General features: G+C 41.7%; 1 protein-coding gene across 1 annotated transcript in view; it reads right to left on the bottom strand.

Moving 5' to 3' along the window:
• ITPR1 (inositol 1,4,5-trisphosphate receptor, type 1) overlaps window positions 1-22,031 on the bottom strand; it is a 355,819-nt gene that overhangs the window by 156,224 nt on the left and 177,564 nt on the right. Inside the window, exons 18-32 of the mRNA XM_011937251.1 lie at window positions 21,688-21,807; window positions 20,537-20,734; window positions 18,078-18,329; window positions 17,454-17,595; window positions 16,551-16,731; window positions 15,024-15,211; window positions 13,506-13,644; window positions 12,777-12,835; window positions 10,611-10,772; window positions 10,364-10,534; window positions 9,815-9,880; window positions 8,967-9,104; window positions 5,577-5,702; window positions 2,869-3,069; window positions 469-720 (exon numbers count right to left, since the gene is read on the bottom strand). Of these exons, the coding sequence (XP_011792641.1) occupies window positions 469-720; window positions 2,869-3,069; window positions 5,577-5,702; window positions 8,967-9,104; window positions 9,815-9,880; window positions 10,364-10,534; window positions 10,611-10,772; window positions 12,777-12,835; window positions 13,506-13,644; window positions 15,024-15,211; window positions 16,551-16,731; window positions 17,454-17,595; window positions 18,078-18,329; window positions 20,537-20,734; window positions 21,688-21,807 (2,395 nt within the window). The remainder of the gene's footprint in view (window positions 1-468; window positions 721-2,868; window positions 3,070-5,576; window positions 5,703-8,966; window positions 9,105-9,814; window positions 9,881-10,363; window positions 10,535-10,610; window positions 10,773-12,776; window positions 12,836-13,505; window positions 13,645-15,023; window positions 15,212-16,550; window positions 16,732-17,453; window positions 17,596-18,077; window positions 18,330-20,536; window positions 20,735-21,687; window positions 21,808-22,031) is intronic.

The raw sequence follows: 22,031 nt of genomic DNA, 5'->3' as shown, positions 1-22,031 counted from the left end.
TTAGGGATTCATTATTATTATGTTTTAATTGATTGTCTGTAGTTTCTAAATTTTTGATAATGGCCATTATTTCTGTAAGGAGGGGTCTTTGTTTTAAAGAATTAACTTACTAAGTCTTACAATCATATGATCTAGATCTCAACCTACTTTTCGTCACATTTTTGAGAAGTTCATTCAGGTCACATCCCCTTTGCTCCACAGGCCAAATTAGTTCCACAGAGCTGAAGCTTTTTTCCTCACTCTTCTTAAAGATAGGGAAGGAATGACTAACTTCTCCCATGTTCCTTTCATGCAAAATCAATGCTTGAGAACACGTTTTAGGGAACTGAAATCCCACTACAAAATGAGCTGCAGCTTTCAGAACCGTCAGGGCTCCCCCAGGCCAGCCACCACTATGTCTCCCAGTGAGCCACGACAGAAGGCACCACACAGGGACGAGAAGGGCACAGCCAGGCTGGGCTCGCTCACCTCAGGGATGCAGTCCTCATGGGTCACCACGCGAACGATGTCATCCAGAGGGAGCAGGGAGTTGCACTTGATCTCTGTGTAGACGTTCTTACCCTCCGTGCACACAGCCAGAAGCTCGACCAAGTGGATGTGGTACATGAGAGGGCTGTTCTCATCCATCCGATCCCGCTCTGACCGCATCATCTGGATCAGAGTCTGGAAAGAGGCTCTGTCGTTGTAGAACACGAGGACATCCTCTCCTGAATTGACCAGCTACATAAAGAACAGGGTGGGTTTAGATTACAAGCTTGCAGGGGTGGGGCAGCGTGAAAAAAATCTATTCACAGAGAAAGAGAGAGGTTCTGTTAGCATTTATCTTCCCAAATCAGTCTTACCTATTTTGACTTCATTCATTTATATAACTGAACAACTAGAAATCTTCAGCATCATAATTTTAGTCCACAGATACAGAAATACCACACTGGCCCTAAAAAGCTATTAGGGGGAGAGAAAGTCTGCATACTAGCATTAATGTATCAAGTGGAAAAGAGATTGCAAGCTTGCAATTGTATTTCCAAAACTACCAATTAGGCTATGATATTTCTTTTTAAATGTTTCCATCTTATTTTTTTATTTTTTTTTTCGAGATGGAGTTTCACTCTTGTTGCTCAGGCTGGAGTGCAATGGTGTGATCTCGGCTCACTGCAACCTCCGCCTCTCGGGTTGGTTCAAGCAATTCTCCTGCTTCAGCCTCCTGAGTAGCTGGGATTACAGGGATGCACCACCACATCTGGCTAATTTTGTATTTTTAATAGAGACAGGGTTTCTCCATGTTGGCTAGGCTGGTCTCGAACTCTCAACCTCAGGTGATTCACCCTCCTCAGCCTCCCAAAGTGCTGGGATTACAGGTGTGAGCCAGTGTGCCCTGCCTCCATCTTATTTTTATGCTTTACAATGTATCACCTTTACAATTCTTTCATCTGCCATCTTATCTCTTCAATCACAAATTATTTTTAATTAAGATATGCCTTCCTCTCCACACTTACTCTTCAAAAAGTTGAGGCATTCCTGTTTATAACTTGTCCCCTAAGATGTGGCTTCTTGCAAATATATTTAAGAATAAATCAATTTCATCAGCAGTACATGAAGTACAAAAAAACTGAGAGGGCTGGCACAGAAGTCAAAATAAACATGGTCAATACTTACTAATGACTAACTTTTATGAGCTCTAATTATTAGATGCCAGATACCAAGATAAACTCTTTAGATGAACTTCCTAACCTCACTGTATCTCAGTTTCTTCATCTGTGAAACCGGGACAAATACAATAGCTAACTCACAGTACTATGTATATTAAATAAATAATTATAGACAAATTGCTTAGGACTGTGCCTAGAGTATGGCAGCCTTCCAAAAAGTGTTAGGCATTAATGTCATCGTTATCTCATTTACTCCGTATATCAACTCTTTAAAGTGAAATCTGCTGTATCTTCATTTTATAGAAAAGTTCACTGAGGAGTTGAGAGGTCAAGTAATGTATCTCATGGCACCCTTCGGTGAAGGGGTTCAGGTGACATTTGTATCACAGGTTGAGCCGATTCTCTCTTTTTTTTTTTTCTAAGAGACAACGTCTCATTCTTTTGCCCGGGCTGGAGTATAGTGGGTGCCATCATAGCTCACTGCAACCTCAAACTCCTGGGCTCAAGGGATCTTCCTCTGCAACTGGGACTACAGGCAAATGCCACTACACTCAGTTAATTTTTTAAATTTTTTGTAGAAACAAGGGTCTTACTATGTTGCCCAGGCTGGTCTCGTACTCCTGGCCTCAAGTGATCCTCCTGCCTCAGCCTCCCAAAGAGCTGGGATTACAGGCATGAGCCACTATGCTGGCCCAAACTCTTAATCACACTACCCTCCCTGCCAATGGAACCATATACATAGACAAGATTGTAAATCAAAGTGAATCTGTAATAAACCAAGTAAGACTTTTCCTTGATTGCATAGACCAACTGCTCCTCAAGAAGCATCAGGCAAAATTTTTTCAATCTAATTAATTACGTGAAAAATTTTTAAAAATTCATAATCCACAAGAATGGAAGTTGTTCTGGCTCATTGGGTCCTGACTACATTTTATCTCCATTCCCTATAATTCAGTTCCTTATTCCTCTTTCTGTCCCGTCAGAAAAATCCAAGCCATCCTTCCTTAGAGCAAACTGGTTGCTATGAAATATCAGATCAGAATCTTGCCATATCTACAACTTAAGCTCACACAAGAGATGACACACACATATGCACACACAATTACTTTCTGTCCTTCTGTATGGCTCCTGAAGAGGGTGCAAGTTCACACAGATAAGATTAAATAATTTTAAAATTTCTACAGAACACCAGATGGAAGTATATAGAATATATAACAATCACCTCAGCCATAACCATGTCTTGGCATTTTTTAATAAATTTCCCTTCTGCCTTGACAATTGTCTGTAAGAACTTTATATACTGGACGTTCCGACCGTGAGTCTCTATGCAGTGAACGAAGTGCTGAACGACTCTCTCGTTGATCTCACTGCAAAGCTGGAAATTGTTCATGAAGATGTGCTGCATGGTTACTGCCTCCAGGATCTGACACAAGAGTGAGGAAAAGAGCACAGGGACAGGTCAAAAAGCTGATAGAACAGATTAAAAAGTGAGAAAAAGAAGAGTTCACTGAAAACACACACAAGGGAAGCATTTAAACCCATGAAGATAGATTTCTCTCATTCTTGCTTCTGCACTACCTTTTTAGTAAGCTTTTTTCATTGACATATAAATAAACATACAGAAAAATAAACAACTCATTAGCATTCAGCTGAACAGATTACAAAAGGACCTTGAGCACCCAGATCAAGAAACAAAACAGGTCTCCTTTATGCCTTATCTCACAATTTAACTACTATTTTGACTTGTATAACTAGATTAGTTTTGCCTGTTCTTAAACCTCTTGCACTCTTTTTCACTGATATATAAGTTCCATTGCATGAATATAGGACAATATCTTTATTCTATGGTTGAAGGACATTTGGAGTAGGATCCAGTTTTAATAGATAGAAACATTACTAGTATTACAAATACTAGAGTTGCTGGGAACATTCCTACTGATGCTTTCTGGTGTACTTAAACCCATACTTCTGTTGGGTCCAAGAATAGAATTGATGGGTCACAAAGTATGAGTATGTTTGGCTTTAGAAGATACTGACAGCTTTCAAAAGATGTTAACAACTTGCATTCTACATTCCAGCTGTTCCTATCCTTGTCAACACTTAGTATTGTCAGTCTGTTAAATTTTAGCCACAGCTTACTGTGGCTAAACATAACTTAATTTGCATTTCTCTAATGTCTAATCATGTTGAACACTTTGTCACATTTATTGGCCATTTGGATATCCTCTCCAACAGGGCGTCTGTTCAAGTTTTTTGCCTTTACATTCTTATTTATTTATTTATTTGAGATAGAGTCTTTCTCTGTCACCCAGGCTGGAGTGTAGCGGTGCAATCTCGGCTCACTGCAACCTCCACCTCCTAAGTTCAAGCTATTTTCCTGCCTCAGCCTCCAAGTAGCTGGAATTACAGGTGCTCACCATCATACCCAGCTAATTTTTGTATTTTTAATAGAGACAAGGTTTCACCATGTTGGCCAGGCTGGTCTCAAACTCCTGACCTCAAGTGATCTGCCTGCCTTGGACTCCCAAAGTGCTAGGATTATAGGCATGAGCCACCACACCTGGCCTATTTTTAAAAGGTCAACTTTTCCTTAGTGACTTTTTTGAGTGTGTTATGTACATTCTGGATACGAATTCTTTGTTGAGAACGTGCATTGCAAATGTCTCTTACTCTCTGCCTTGCCTTTGGATGCTCTTAATGGTGTCAGTGCACAAACAGAAGTTCATAAAAGAAGTCCAATTTATGAATTTTCAAAAATAATTAGTGTTCTTTGCATACCTTGTAAGAAAATTTTGCTTACCATACAGCCATGCATATTACCTTCTAGAAGGTTTATTTTTCACTTTTTACCCATAGTTATTGAGTTTTACGTTTGGGGTGAGGTGGAGGATTTAATCCATTTATCTTTTGACTTTTCTTTCTTTTAACATGACATCAAGGGAACACAGGTTGACTATCGCTTATCCAAAATGCTTGGGAGCACAAGGATTTCACATTTTGGATTTGGGAATATTTGCATTATTGTCTCCTGGTTGAGCATCCCAAATCCAAACATCTAAAATCTGAAATGCTCCAATGAGTATTTCCTTTGAGCATCACACTGGCACTCAAAAGTTTGGAATTTTGGAGCATTTCAGATTTCAGATTTTCAGATCTGGGATGCTCAACCTATATTATCCTACAATTCTGCACTCCTTTTTCTGGAAAGTGTTAGCAGTACCACTGAGTGAGTGTGCGCATGCACAAAGATGTCCTTTGCGGTACTGTTTACAAAGCTAAAAATCAGACATTGCCTAACTGTCCATTAATATGAGAATGGTTTTTTAAAAGTTACAGCCATTCTATGGAATGTCATTTAGCCGTCAAAAGAATGAGAAAAATTTTTATCTCTCTGATTTGCAAAGGCAGCCATAATGTGGTAAGTGAGAAAAGCAGAACACAAGACAATGTGTAGAGTGCATCATTTTTCTTTACAAAACCCATAATACATTTAATATACTTTCAGAAATATATTTAACAAACTAAGATGTATTATAGATATGTTTGATATGGAGATACTATATATGTACATATAGCCACAGAAAACTCTATGCATGACCTCAGGAAGATGTGGCAGGAGAGAAATTCAGCACTTCTGTATTGCTGAAGTTTGATACAATGAAGAACTTGACTAGGAAAACAGAGATATGTGTCTTATCTTACTTTATCCATCTCACCTTCCTCCTTTTCTCCTCCCCAACTCCTGTCATTCCATCCCCAAAAGATGAGTATTTATGTCCTCCTGATAAGTGATGAAAATGTTCCCCTTTGGAATGAATGTTGCATTATAATAAGCCCCAGAAGCCACAATAGCCAAAGAACAAGCTGTTCCTCCTCCCTCTTCCCTGCCCTCCTCCCTCTACAGATTTGCAGACTGGCCTCAAGTCTTACCCCTGGGTTGAGAAACAGGTTTATGTGTTTATGTAGCAAAGCTTGATTCTGCTGGTTGCCTGCACAGAAATTCTGCAAAAATTCATGAGCCAGCCTCATTATCTCTTGCATCTTGGTATCTTCGGCCTGTGTGGGAGGAGAGAGATAAAAGCACTGATTGCTGGGCCAGAAGACCAGCTTCTCCTATACTCAACACCTCCTGCTAACGTGGGAGTCAGAAGGTGTTTACTGGGGGCCTGTTGTGGGTAAATATTGAGGGGCTGCACTGCTGACTCTGAAAAGAAGCCAGTAACTTGTCTATGCTCACTGATGAAAGTGAAGATCTTATTTGGGTGGGAGGGAGCACTGCAGAGTGAAGGCTAATAGAAGGCATCCACAAGTCCATTATCTAGCAAGGACTGAAACTTCTGAATCCCCTACTTCTAAAGACAGGGACTGGCTGGGCACAGTGGCTCATCCCTGCAATCCTACCCCTTTGGATGAATCACTAGAGGGCAGGAGTTTGAGAAGAGCCTGGCCAACATAGTGAGACCCCCATCTCTAATAAAAAATAAAAATAATAAAAATTTTAAAAATAAACAAAGGGACTGACAACAGAACAGGAGCTGACTTCCTCACTGATGCTGAGTAGTCATTTGCCCTCTTGGGTTCACCTTTTTAAGTTGTCCAACCTATTAGACATTAACTTTTGTCATCAGCTCACATGGCAAACTGGAAATCTCCTTAGACTATACATTAGAGCAACTGTGCCTGCCATAACTCCTTTATCATCTCAAGTACAATTTTTAACCTCAGACTTACTTTTCCCATCTGCAAAATGGTGATAATACCCTCCCTGGCATTTCACATGGTTGGATTATCTGATTCATACATTAATAGCATAAACTCAGTATTTGTAGAGTTAAATATTCCATAATAAGCCAATTCTATAAAACCCATGACCATTGTGTCCAATTCTAAACAAGCAAACATTTAAGAAAGTAAAAATAGAACAAGAATTTCTAAAATGGAAATCATCCTTCATATTTTACAGCCCACAATAGTCTTCCTAAATCTTCACAGCTATCACCTCATTTCAGAGGCAAGAGAGGATAGCAGGTAGGAATGCAGGTCCCCAAACCGGACTACGTTCCTCTTATCCCAGATCTCCAACTTCCTGGCTGTGTGACCTGGAGCACATTTCTTAGCCTCTCAGTGTCGCTGTTTACTCATCCATGAAAAGGAGATAACAAAAGTGCACACTTCATATGATTGCTATGAAGATTAAATGAGAAAAGTCACATGAAGTGCTTAGACAGTGATTACTCTGTAAATGTTAGCTATTGGTTCCGGGCTAGACTGAGGTCACCAAACTTTTTCTTAAAGGGCAAGGCAGCACATACTTTGGGCTTTGTGGGTATAGAGGGAATATCAAGGATGTTATATACGTACTTATGCGACTATTTTAAAATGTAATAACCATTCTTAGCTGTTATGCTGTTCAAAATGGGTGGTGGATTAGATTTGGCCCATGCCTGTAGTTTGCTAACCCCTGGTCTAGAAAAATAATTCTGTGGTAAAACAGCTGTGGGAGGAAGGTGAGCTCCCAGCTTTGACAATCAAACCAAAACAGAGGAGAATTTAAAAGGACATTAATAGCAAGTCCCAGGACAACATAATATGGATTACATTTGTCCCTTATTAACAGCAGGAGTGGTGAACCTTCTAGCTCTAGAAATCAGAGGGCTTGGGACAGACAGCCACTGCTGGTTGACAGCAGTAACCTTAAATAGTTTCACATGCCTCCAGTTCTTCTGTATAAAAGGAATCTGCTGTGCACAAGCTAAGTGAAGAACGTTTGTGGTGTGAAGTGGATTTTTCCAAGGCAAGCAAGCCCCAAAGACATCAAGTCACAAGAGGTTACCTGTGGAGGATCCCCCCACCATTCTTTGGAAGTCCGTGCCCATCCAAAAGTAAATAAAAGCGTGCACGTGCACACACACATGATATTCTGCCTTTGAGTCACCAATTCCAACCACATCTGGTTACCTGTTGATTAATCCTGCTCTATGAAGGCATGACTCTCATTAGGGAAACTGATGATATTATGAGACAACACTATGATTAGTAAATGATCTCCTCGCATTCCTTACACACGAGGAGGTAGGTCAGCTTGTTGGTTCTAGTCTAAATGATAGGCAAAGTTTGGATGATACGCACATCTGTATCAACTGCAAGTTAGCTACATATTATACCTATGACAGGGATTACGCTTGGACTGTATTTGTAGCTATTGAAAGGCCTGACCTGCCCAATTCATATGGTCCCCATGACTAAGGAGGAGGTTCCTTTTGCAAGAAATTTCCTAGAGTGAAAAGCAACAGGCACAGGGAAGGCAGCAGGCTCCAGCTCCACAGTGAAGTGGAGTCAGCTTCACTGCACATAGCTGTGCCATCCATGCAAGTTACTGAACCTGTCCAGCTGCAGCTCTCTCATCTAAAATGGGGCTGAAGATAGCACCACCCACCTCATCCATGTGTCTTGAGGATGGCATGAGCTAATAATATGTATAAAGGCCTCCACATAGCACCTGGCACCCTGCAAGCACCTAGAAATGAGCCTTCATCAGGTGACTCTTCTCTAGCAAATCAGTCTCTCTAGCAGTTAATAGTCAACTCAAGAGACCTGAGTCTGAGCCCTTTACCTTTAAACGCCCCCCCAAGCCTCAGTCTCCTCATCTGTCAAATGGGCACCACACAAATACCCCAGTGGGTCTTGTAGGCTTCAACGAATGACTTCATAAGCGTCTTGTCAGCCTACATTCACTCAAAGCACTGTCAGCCTGCTCCTGCCTCTGTAAATCAAATATGTATCAATGACAAATACTTATGTGAAAAATTAGAGGCAAAGTACAACTTCCAACAACAGAAAAGACCTACATCAAAGCATCACCTGATAAATCCAAATACTTAAGCAGATGTCAGCATCTTAGTGAGGACCTCAAAAGTGGGCACATCCCATGTTCCCACATGCACTTAATAGCTGGTGTTACTTAAATTGCTTGAGTCACATTGCAAATGAAACTGAAACACACCAACCCGTGGGTAGACAGAGGTCTAAGCTCTGACACGGACTAAGATGTCTCTATCCGATGTGGCTTGGGAGTATGGAGAATAAATGGACTCTCTCTCCTTACAGAATCTTAAAACCAGGGATGAGGATTATTCACGGGTGACTGTACTTTATTTTTCAGATGCTCTGTTTCATATCAATACCAGAAATTGCTTTGTAGTCACAATAGTCACACTGGATGCATTTCTTCACCAACAATATCCAGATGTGAAGGGTTTGGGGAAACCCAGGGATCCGCCCCATCCTGGGAGCAGCTGCTGAGCGTGAGGCCCCACTCACCTTCTCGTAGGGAATCTGCAGCAGCTCCAGCACCACGGCGTGCGCGCCCATGTTCCGGAGCAGACGCTGCTGCTGCTTCCTGCTCTTTCTCACCGAGGCACTCTCCTGAACACAGAGTTTGCTGAGCCGAATCAAAATCTAGTAGAAAGAAAGAAATCAGTCTCAGAAAACTAGGAACTACAGCTGGAAAAAAGATTGCAGGGGGTGGTGGTGGGCAGGGAGGCAAAGGGGATTGTAATGCATTAAAAACTACAACGAAATTCCTTCAGTATGTGGCATTTCTGTTGATTCCATCAAGCCAAATCCCTAAGACTAAGGGCACGTCTTTCAGAATAAGCAGGGGATAATGGCTTCAACAACCAGTGGGACAGTTTCAGAGACATCGCTTAAAATGGAATGACCTGGCATCATTGCTGAGACCCTGCGAAGAGTTCGTTCGGGGGTAAAACACACAAAGCTCCCAGCCTCCCAGTTTGAACCAGCTTACGCAAAGGTTTCTAAAGAACTACAGCTCTCAGTAGGGACGCTGTGTGCCAGGCACTTAGATGACCCCTGACAGTTTTCTCAATTAGTCCTTCCTTCAATTGTAAAGCTTCAGAAATACGTGGTGCCTATAAAAGGTAGCACCTATAAACAGTGAGGAAGCTGAGGACACAGATAAGAAGAAGAACAGCTGGGTGTGCAGCCCAGATCTGATGCCGAAACCCATGAGCTTAACCTCTGAGCTTCTGTTAAACCACACGAAGAAAAAAGCTCAAATGTGTGTACCTTCAACTTGACTATCACAAAGTAAAGCTCCTTAGAGAATTCATAAAGAAGGGAAAAACGGTGGTGGGGGAGGAGCTTACCTCTTTGACCACTCTGTAGTTGTAGCTGCTGGTGCTTTCATGCTTTTGTGACTTGTTATTTCCCTCCTAGGAACCAAAGTGAACACAAATGTGATCTCTACAACTCATGGGCTACTGTCAGTTTGTTACAGCTAGCATCAACCTTTATGAAAGAAAGGGAGTTCTGCACTGTTTTCCAATAGTCATGCTGGGTTTATGCCCCACTCATCTACCTACTTGCTATGGGTTTCCTTGGGAGGGGATAGTGGGCTGGGCCACGGCTAGTGAACAGGTCGATTCCCAAGTGGGTCTGTAAGGGAAACCTGGTGCTAATTCACTCAATGTCGAAGTCTCTTCTACACAGTCTGAGGCTGCACGGGAGACATAGCTAAACTCTGATTCGTAGCTTCTTTCCTAGGCCAACAGCTGTGATCTTAGCGACTTAACAAGCAGATCTCTTGAAAACAAATCCCACTCTATCACATTTATACCTAAAACCAGAGGACGATGCTCACTAGTTTCGACAAGCCCATCCATCTACTTTGGCAGCCTAACCTGTGTTTCACTCACCTCCGTTTTCTTATGTTCATTTTCGCCAGATGCACCATCCATGGTTTCATCAGGGCCCTGCCCTTTGTACACCCAAAGCTCTGACTTTTCCACGATGGACCTCAGTTGATCCAAGTCTTGTTTGATCTGTTTGTAGTTGTCCACATCTTGGCTGGTAACCAGCAGTTGAACCTTAATGAACGCAATATCCATTAGGTGCACACAACAGCTTCTTGGACAGACAACACACGTGGGTGACCTGAGCTACCTGTTTGAAGGCCTGGAGCACCTCCTGCCTCTGGCTGAAGTGTCGGAAGAGGAGCTGCAGGGCCCCGGACACCAGGGGTGGGTAGTCATGCATCGTCAGGTGGAGCAAGACACGGAGAAAGGTTCTGCCGCCGTGATCGTCCAAGTCCAGTGGGGTGTTCTCCTCGCTAAAGGAGCACAAGGAGGGGGAAAGACCAAATGAATCACAAATGCCTCCTCTCACGTACCTTGGACCCAGATGCACCTAACCTAGTTAGATTTCTAGCACTATGATCTCCAGACAAGCAATTTCACTTTTCATTAGCTCCTCTAACAATACAGCCTTGCTTCATCTTCAACTATATTGTGAGGTGAGGAGACAAGTAAGATGTCATAATAAAAGATAAGTCAAATTTTAAGCCAAAGTCCCTCCCCTCCTAAAGTGACAAGACTAGCATCAGAACCAGATTCTCAACATCTACATAGGGTGTTCTGCTGGGCTTCATCTGTGGTCTGAGAACTGCAAGAGGATGTGTTTCTCTTATTAGTTTATGTATTTTTTTTTTAGAGATGAGGTCTTGCTATGTTGCCCAGGCGGAATTCAAACTCCTATGCTCAAACGATCCTCCTGCCTTAGCATGCTGAGCAGTTGGGGACTATAGGTATGCACCACCATGCTTGACTATATTAAATATTAATAAGCATATCCTAGATCAAATGGCAGACTACTCCATAACTGAGCACTGCCAGTCAATTATTGGGTCTGCACCTATATCGGGTTTAGAGTCAAATGAATGACAAATGGTGGAACCTTCATGGTTGCTGGCTAATAAGAAAAGCACAGAGAGGACTTTATAAATACTGTATTCATGCTGTGTATTCCAAAAAGGTGTGAAGGTTTCAGTGCTGTTTAATATGAGGAAAATGGCGGGAGAGCTGAGTGATCACACAGCACATGGAACCTGTATTAAGATAAACTCACAACACCTTGTTTAATTTTCAGAAAAACATCTTCCATCATAGTACATAATGTTGCTAAGTCAAATTTCACAGGTTTTATATTAAGCATGAAGGTAGACTATTAACACTGGTGGGCCCCAACAAAGTATTCAAACCCTTATGTAGTCCCCTCCCACACTGACACTGAGCTTGGCCACGGGATTTGCTTGAACAGTAAGATACTAGGAAATGCAATGCAAGCAGAGGCTCAGTTAGCACTTGCATACTGTTGGCTTGTCCTCTTAGAACATTTGCTCTTTGAGTCAGCCACCATGCTGTAAAGAAGCCCAAGTTATCCATATGGACAGAGAGAGAAAGAAGTCCTGGCCTTGCAGGCATCTCTGCTATAGTGTCAGAAATGTGAGTGCAACTTGGATGTGCCAGCCCCAGTTACCACCTCACTACAGTATGACAGACCCAACAGTGACCACCAGCAGAAGAACCATCCAGCTTAATCAAGCCACAGGGCTGTGAGAGGTATTAATAAAATGGTGGTTGTTTGAATCCTTAAGTTTTTTGGAGGAATATGTTATAAAGCAATAATCAAACCAAGTGTGCTAATTATAAGAACTACGTGCATAGGGTGTTTATACCAAAGTTTATACTTGTAGGTATAAGGGTTCCATGATTATAATAATGTCTTAAGTCAAAATTGACCAGTGTGGTATTTTTTAAAGGGGTTCATACATTAATATTAGAAATCATGAAAGAACAGATTTTGCTTTTTTTGTTGCATAGCCTGTAAGGAGCTCAGGGATAAAATTACAGCCCAGCAGCAGGACATGATCTTACTAACTTCACTCTGTTTTGAGCCCCTCTCTCTTTCTATTCTTTCTTTTGATTGCATTTCCTCACTCTGTAAAAATAAACTTGTAATGTAGGTATTCTGGGAAATCTCCTTAAATCCTTTCTGTCCTAGGTGGGACAAACACACACACACACACACACACACACACACACACTCTCTCTCTCTCTCTCTCTCTCTCTATCTCTCTCTTTCCCTCCTCCCAATCAAGCCAACTGAGATAACTCTGACTTGAGTACTAACAGTTCGAAAGATAGCACCAAAACAACCTAAGTCCAGAGACTAAACATTTACTAACATAATAAAGGGAAGGCCTCTGAGAGCTCTGGAAGAGCAGACTTCCCAACTGTAGAACCACCTACAAATCAGCAACTGAAAATATACTTTCCTTCCTCCAAAGATGCCTTCTGCTTGTTCTTCAATGTGTTCAAAGTCAAGAGCACCTGAAAAGTTAGAACATATCACTTCAGACGCAGGAAGGCCTGCAAACATGCTGCCGGTGAACTCATACCTAAGTCTTGCAGGGTAAATCTGTTGCGTTAACCCCAAATCTTCCAGGACATTATATTGCAAAGCTATGCAGAGTGACTAACCCAGATGACGTTACCCCCATATTCCACATTCCTGCCCCTTCCTCCCTCACTGCATGGTCCCCTGGTAAAGGAGAGTGATGATCTCACTCATGGAAGCTTGGGTTTGGTAGATGGGATTATTTCTACTACTACCCTCTCCCTTCACCACTAGTTCCTGGGCAGGGAACAGCTTCCAACATGAGTAAAAGCCGCTAGTGGACAAGAGGTCTCCTGGAGAGGTTTTTGTTATTGTTTTTATTTTGGTATTTTTTTTGGGGGGGTGGGTAACCACAACGCTGGAAACCTCAACTGTCGCATGATTAAGACACTCCAAGATGGAAGGAAACAAGATCCAACTCAGAAGGAATCTGGGCTCTGTCAATTATTCCCCTGCTCAAAAAGAGTAAGTGCCAGGAGGATGCCCTGGCACAATAATCAAAACCATTTTTACCCTTTTTCTACAAGATACTGTTTGCTCTCCCCTATTTTCCTTAGAGCCAGGTCCCATTCTATGGCTGAAATTCCATTCTGAATCACTAACCTGGTACATTACTTGGCCCTTCTTGGCTGCTGTTTCCGGAGGATGTTTCTGAAGTCTGGGAATTGCTTTCATCAAACTCTCGCTTAAATATACACAGGAGGCAGGAGATCCTATAATCCAATCTCACATTCAAAATAAACTAAAGATTCAAGTGGAAATGGAAACAGATTGGTTACATTAACATACCACCTTGATTCTGCCAAGCCACCACACACTGGCAGGGCCTGGTATCAGCTCCATCAATTACCTTAAGCACTAAGCGAGCCAAATATTTGGCTTAGATTTCAACACTCATTTTAACAACAGCAGACTTCCATGGGGCATATGACGTCTGCCCATAGCACCTTAGCCTCTAGTGTAAACTTCAGCATCCTGGCAATTAATTTAACAATTAGAACACTAAATCACTCACTCCTGGCTCCATAAATGGAGTGTGTAATAAACAAGACTCTATTTCAGTAAGTACTGAATGCCAACTCCGGGCCTAACACTGAGAAGAGTAAAGTTGCCTGCTTTGGATTTAATACAATTAACAAAAAAAAATTTGTTTTTACTATGGAAAATTAGCTTGGTTCCTATTTCCTATTTCTGGTTGTTTCCCCTGGTTTGGGTACAAACCCTTGGACACCCTCTTCTTTTGCCTCTTGTATTCCCTTACCCTCTATTCCAACACAGGGTCACTTTTCCCAGGATTACTGCTAGAACTAAAAAGAAAGATCGAGCAGCTGACATCATGTAGGGATCTCACTCACATTCTTCCTTCCATTCTCCCCTTGTCTCTGCTTAGCCCTCCCAGCAACTTTTCCCAGTCCAAGGACCATCACCTCTTCCAGAGGGAGAGAGATCTCTTGCCTGCCTCCATGCTCTCGGTGAATGTGTCCTACTACTGTCTGTTGGACATCCTATTTGCTATCTTCCCAGGGCCTCAAACTCAGTGTTGTACAAAAGTAACTATGATGGTTAATTTTAGATGCCAACTTGACCGGGTCCTAGATAGCTGGTACAACCTTATTTCTGCGTACATCTATGAGGGGGTTTCCAGAACACGTTGACATTTCAATCAGTGAACTGAGTAAAGAAGATCTGCTCTCACCCAGTGTGAGTGGACACCACTCCATCCACGGAGGGCCTGGATAGAGCAAAAAGGTGGAGGAAGACCGAATCCACCTGTTTTGGAGCTGGGACACTCATCTTCTCCTGCCTTTCAGAGCTCCAGGTTCTCGGGCCTTTGGCCTCAGACTGAGACTTATACCTTCAGCTCCCCTGGTTCTCAGCCTTGGGACTCAGGTTGAATCACACCACTGGCTTTCCTGGGACACAGCTTGCTGTGGCAGACAGGGGGTACTTCTCGGCCTCCGAAGAGGAGGAGCCAGCTCATAAACGACATGGAGGGATGAGCTAAGAATTTCCTCCCATTTTCTTCCCAGAAAGCCTTGGGCTCCATCAGAACAGAGGGACTGGATCTGAACAGTGCCCCTGTGACACACCCTCCCTGCCCCAGCTCCAGCTGGTGGATACCTGGAGTATCTCAATGATCTTCAGCTTGGTGTCCATGACCATGATGTCCTCCTTCTCAGGCTCTGCCTGCTTCACATTGCCTTCAGGGGCAGCGGCCATGGGAGTCATAGGCAAAAAGCCTCCTCCCCGGAGCACCACCTGGGTCATCAGCTCTCCCACGCCATGAATAGACCTCATCACGTTACTGCCTAGGAAAGGCCAGGACAGACCACCGTCACCATGTCTCCAGAGAATGCTCGGAGGCATCTGTCAAGGGGCAGGGGCTCTTTGAGATAAATTATTTAACGTATCCCTATTCCAACATAATCTCAGGACCCCGGAAACCTGGAAAGCTAAATGCATATCAAAAATCTGGGCTTCTGAGAGCAATAGAAAGATTGTGGACTTCGAAATCCCCAGAGGGGCATTTATGTGTATTAACTCGCCCATCAAATTTCATTTTTTCAAATTTTCTTTAGAGACAGGATCTTGTTCTATGACCCAGGCAGGAGTGCAGTGACACAATGATGGGTCCCTGCAGCCTCAAACTTCTGGGCTCAAGCAATCTTCCTGCCTCAACATCTCAAGTAGCTAGGGCTACTGGCACACATCACCACACTCAGCTAATTTTGTTTGTTTGTTTGTTTGTTTGTTTCGGTAGAGATAGGTTCTCTCTATATTGTCCAGGCTGGTCTTGAACTCCTGGCCTCAAGCAATCCTCCTGCTTCAGCCTTCCAAAGTGCTAGTATTATAGGTATGAATCACCGTGCCCTGCCCAAATTTTATTGATCATCAACTATGTGCTTGTTATGAGCACAGAACTAGGTATATAAAGTTAACAAGGCACAGATCCTGATGCTGCTTGACCTTAGGTGCATCCTATAACCTCTGAGGCTCAGTCTCCTCATCTATAAAATGGAAATAAAGGAGCTCAACAAAAGAACTAAATGGTATAATGCAACATGACTTAGCACAAGACCTAGCAAATAGAGATAAGTCAATGTACTTTTTTCTGTTCTAGCTGCAGAAGACCGGTTAACAATAATTGATACATGATACCAATATATGCCTACTCTGACCCTAAAACAGAGGAAGAAATAAATATGCAAAGGCAGATTGTCCTACTCACAAAGTGGAAATAGCTACCAAGATACAAGCCTGGATTTTCTTACATCCTAAACAAATATTATTACCAAGGGCCTCACGAATGTCAAGGACAATGACAGGACATGTATTTGTTATATAAACATTCAAAGTGTTAGGTAACTTTCAAATTGTTCAACAAAATATACACATGACTCACATATAAATACAAAGGGAAGACAGCAAAATGTGAATAACTGTTGACTCAAAGTCATGGGTGCATGGGACTCCATCATACTGTTCTTCCAGCTTTTCTTTACACAGTATTTGAAAATGTTCACGATGAAAAGTTGGGAAGGAATGAGCAAAGAAAGGACGTGGCATCACACATAGGGTATGACATGAGCGTAACAGGAAAGGCTGGGAGGGCATCTCTCAGATGTATGGGCACCCTCAGATACTCACTCTTCAGCTTCTCCACATCATTGTTACCTTTATTCTCTTCTCCTTTCGCCATCTTGCTAATGGGGAAGATTGTCGTCACATGCACACAGTCCAATATGGCCAGAAGGATCTTAGTTAATCGTAGAAGGTCAGAGAAGTTGTAGAAACCAAAGTATATGAGATTCCTAGCTAAATTTACAACCTATTAAATAAAATAAAAGAAGAAGATGGTATTACATAAACTGCACCCCCTTCAATTCCATTTGATGTTGACCAGTTTAGGAATGATAGACTTGGACCTTCCTTATGGTAAGAGAAGGCATGTACTTTCCTTGCACTTTCTGATAAATTTTCATTTTGTTTCATAAGGAGGAAAAATAAGAAATGGAGAGCTACTGATCTGCTCTGATAACTAATTAAAAAAAAAAAGGCCTCATCATTTGCTCTGCACAGCTTCCCAAGGATAATATTAACACAAGGCAAGCAGAGTTATTCCCAACAAGGACACAGGTAATAACATTCTGTAATCCTCAGAAATATAGCTCTTAAAAGGCAAAAGTAGTCTCAGAAACACTGTTAACTCACAAGTAACAAGGATTTATGTTCTGCAAATGATTAATCTGTAGCAGATCGCAAACACAGTGTTTCTCCCTTGTCAGTTTTAATACAAAGTGATGTTCTATCATTTTATGTGGTTCAAGTCACCTTGTGTATTTCTTTCAAGAACATAACTACTATTAAGCCATGTGACTGGTATCCGTTTTATTTTATTCTGGAACAAAACCAAGCTGAATTCCTTTCCATCACAAAACCAGAGCATCATGACCAAAATCACTAATTACTCAAATATTTTCTATTTGCCCCATAGAAAAATGACCACTGAGAGGCAGATAATACACACAGATCATTTCATTCATGAGTTACCTCAAACGTAAGCTTATTTTTCTCCTTATCAGAGAAAGGGAACCTCTGACAAACCACATCTCTTAAATACTCCTCCACAAACTCCATGGTCTGAGCGAATCTCTCCTTAATTTCATCTTTGGAAGCTCCACTACTATCATAGCTGAAAAGAAACGAGAAAGAAAGGAAATAAAACTTCAAGTTATTCCCAGAGAGGTCTTCCTGGGTCACTCAGCTTCAAAAGTCAACATCCGCTAACCCTGGGTGTCCCTTGACCCTACTTTACTTTTTTCCTCCTTAGCACATATCACCAACTATATATTTGAGTCGTTTATCTTGCCTATTGTCTGTCTTCCACCAACTAGCATAGAGACTGCTTTCTAGTTTGTTCACTGATACATTTCTTGAGTGTGGCACATAGTACACACTTAAATATTTGCAGAATGAAAGAGGAGATAAATGATATAAAAAACATGATCATGCCATCTTTTACATTCTTGAGGAAAAAAATATTTGCCATCCATTTAATTTTATTTTAAGCTAAAAAAAACACTTCATCTTTCTTCTAAGATTTAATGAGACTATATGGGGCTATCTACTGCCGCACAGAACAATGTAAAGCGAGGTTTTCGGGGCCAGGCTCACTCATCAATGGCAATCTCCGAGGGAATCTCCGACCAGAGGCGGGCATATTTCACGGGGGTGACTTGTTCCTGGGGATCTCGGTCCACATGCATGTGAAGCATGAGGCGGCAGAAAGACGCCCTGAGGTCATAGGGCAGGTTCTCGTCAGACATGCAGCGGAGAATGAGATCGACATCCAGCTGGCCTGAGATTTCATTGATGGCCAGGTATTGGCGGTCCAGACACATCCTGGCAAAGAGGTTCAGTTGATATCTAGAGGAAAGAACAAGGGCACACAGCTCACGCTCCAGAAATCATTCAGGATGAATGCAGGGTTGCCTGGGCAGCCCTGACTTCATGGGAGTGACATTTGGCCAACTAAACTCATACATCAACACCCCTAAATTGCTCTTGTACACCAGGATTTTGGCTTTGGTACCAAGCAGATAAAAGAACTGTTCAAGCTGTGCAATAGAGTGTGGGTTGACAGCCAACAGGAACACGTGTCTATCCAGCTGTGTTGGAGCAATTCTGTGACGACCTTATTCCATTAGGTCTTTGTTTACTTTGCAAAATAAATGGGGAATGCTAAGGCCTAAGATGGTTGTCTATTTCTATCCCTTCAGCTGTGTTTCATACAGTAAAGACCATGTAGGAAATGTTAAAGATATCACACATATTAAGCCTACTTAGAAATTTTGTAACATTTTCAAGATCTTATATCATGTAAATCACTCTAATTCCTACACACGTAAAAAAACATTTCATGTACAAAAGTACGAGACTCCTCACTTTTCATCTTCATCCAGTTGCAAGTGAATGCTGTTAACTGGAACTTGACCAATTAAGGGACTCTTTCTCATTCACTTGGGAGAAGATTCATCAAACATTGAAAGAGTAAACATGCTTCAAATGTGAAATAACAAGAAAGCCATAGGCTTTCAAACTAACAAATATTGCCTTCTAACTTAAAAACCCTATGTATTTCTAATAATCATGATTTGAAGACATCCTCAGCCTCATTAGATGTCAGGGGAATGCAAGTATAGACATGACTCTATTTCACACTTATAAAATTACTAAAAATTAAAAAGCATCATGATATTCAAGGTTAACAAAGATATGAAGAAACAAAGGTTGTCATCTACAACTGGTGGGCATGTACACTGAAACATCCAATTTAGAATTGCTTAGTAAAGCTTAAAATATGAATATCCTCCAAGCCTACCTCCCAGTGTGGAATGGAAACTCATACATATGCTCAGAAAAATTTGAATGAAGATGTTTTCTGACATGAAAAACTGTGGCATATGACCAAACATCAAACAGCGATGAAAATGTGATAAATCAATAAAACAGAATATCATCCAGCAGTCCAAATTAAAGAAATACATCAACCTCTATTAACACAGATATGCTTCAGTACCCATACTGAATAAAAAAGGCAAGTTTTAGAATGATATTTGGAGTACAGTATCATTTATATAAAATTTTAAGTAGAGATAACATACTACATGATTTATAGATGTATACAAATGTAGCACACAGACAATGTTGATAGGATGCACACATCACACATGAATGAAAGAGAACAGAATACAAGAGGCAAGAAAAGCCATTTTATCTGCAAAGGTTTATTTATTTTATTAAAAACTAATAAAAGCCTTGCTTTATCTTCCCTTTCCCTTTCTTTTAGAAGTATTTATTGGTTCACTTCCCTTCTTTCTTCCCCTTCCCTTCCCTTTAGGTGGCACGGCTGGCAGGTCTCAGAGCTGGAGCCAAGCAGACACTGGGGACTGAGGAGGTGGCCGGCAGAGGTGAGACAGGTACACACAGGGGAACGGGCAGACAGGTAAACATACAGGGAATCACGGCAGCTAGAACGAGTCATGAAATGGAAAAGATAAAGGCTAGAATAAACCCCATGGTGTTGGAATGGAATTGGAAGTATTAGTGTAAGCACATGATTTTTATTATATATTTGTGCAGTTATAGAAATAGATATGTGGATGAGTATGTAGATATATGTGTATATACATACATACATACATCTTCTGGCTCTGTCTATAAACATTTGGTGAGATTGGCACTATCACCTTTATTTTGCAGATAAAGAAATTAGAGCATAAAATCAAACTTGGCCAATGTCAAAAAGCTGGTAAGTGAAGAGGTCAGGATTTCACCCCAAGCCTGCCTCTTACGTACCTACCACCATATCTACAGGCCATGCTGCTTAAGGATAAATTGTCACCAGAGACTGATGTGAGCACTCATCCTTCTTGGGACCCAGCCACATCCAGATGTCAACTGACTGAAATCTTACACTCTAAACTCCTAAAATACACATCTGGCTTTTTTCAAGACAATCTCACAAGATGACACCTTGCGATTCCTTGAAGTAATCAACAAAGCAGCAACAAATTCCTAAGTGCCACTGTTTTGGAGCAACCCAATCTGAGCCCCACACGTGTCCCACACACCTGTAGTAGCTGAGAACGTCTCGGTCTTCCTTCTGCCCTTCTTTAGCGTCCTGCGCCAACTCCCTCACACTCTTGCTACGAATCTCTTTGTTGCTGTCCCTCCAAAACAGCCACACCTCTTCCTCATCTTCTCCTGCCTCCAGAGCACTCTCTCCAGTGGAAGAAACGCCTTCAAACTCAAAACGAGAAAGAACCAACCTGGAAAACAAGAGGAGGAGGGAAAAGCTCTATTTTTTTTTTAATACTTTGATATCTAGCTTCACTTTCAGCATAAAGACACACGGAAAGCCACTTTTTGTTTTGTATTTCACCCAAGGGCAGAGCCGCAGAGAGCCTGACATTAACGTCTTCTTATACCGTAACCCAGTGGTTCTCAACTGTGGTGCTGCTGCCCCCAGTGGACATTAGGCAATGTCTCCGGACGGGTTTTTGGTTGTCACAACTGAAATGGAGAAGTGCTACTGGCATCTAAGTGGGTAGGGGCCAGGGGCGCTGCTAAACATTTTACAGAGCCTAGAACAGCCCCATAACAGAGGATTAGCCAGCCCGAAATGTGAAAATACCTAAACTGAAAAACCTTGCAGCAGCCCAAGCCCAAAACTGAGTTATACATGAGAATCAATGCAGTATCACTAGCTCAGGACATAATTTAGTATTTTTTTTTTAATGTTGCCCATATTACTGGCACTATACTTCTCAGGAAAACTGTTCCTTTGCCAAAAATGAATTACTACTGTTAACAAAAACTCTTCATACCAATAAACACATTCTGAACAGTAATAATTTAAAACTCCTCCCAACACTGACTTAATCTTAACACTGAATATTAATTACGTCATTTGAAATTTTAAATTGATGGTCACACAAAGAGTTTTAAACTCTTAAAATATAACTGTGTAAATTGCTCCCCAGTGAGTTTACATGACTTTTAAACTTATATGCAAAGTAAGTGACACCACTATGCAGAGGAGGCCATACCAAAATCAAATTCAGTAATTCTCCTAATCAAGACTTTTCCAATAGGAAGATCAAATGCCAGCCACGCTGACTTTAGATCAACTCAAAAAACGATAGGGCTAGGTTTTATTCCTCATGAGCACCAACTCGAATGAACCACACGTTTTCCACCTAAACCCCGGCTCCCCACTCACTTGGTCTCAATCAGGATGTCAGCATTGGTGGGATTCAGTACAGCTTTACATATTAGCTCCTGGGTCACTGGAATCGACTTGTTCATGGAGACACAGAGGTCGGAGAGGTAATCTAAGAATCTGAACGGAAACAGAAACAAAACATTTTCCATAGCTAGAGCAGAGGTTAGGCTCCTGGAGCCCAACTCTACCTTAAGTGCACAGGTCCAATGTATCTTTACCAAGACATGTCAGCAGCATTCTAGATCTCGATGCCAGTGTTTATGGTACCACCAGAAACCCACATGCTAGAAAGAAGGAAGAGGAAGCAAGAAGGAAAGACAGTAGTGGTTGTGATCAAGGAA

Source organism: Colobus angolensis, unplaced genomic scaffold (genome assembly GCF_000951035.1).
Source record: "Colobus angolensis palliatus isolate OR3802 unplaced genomic scaffold, Cang.pa_1.0 Scaffold160, whole genome shotgun sequence".
NCBI lineage: Eukaryota > Metazoa > Chordata > Mammalia > Primates > Cercopithecidae > Colobus > Colobus angolensis.
The sequence above is the reverse complement of the archived record's forward strand: the minus strand, read 5'-3'. Positions and strand labels throughout refer to the sequence as shown.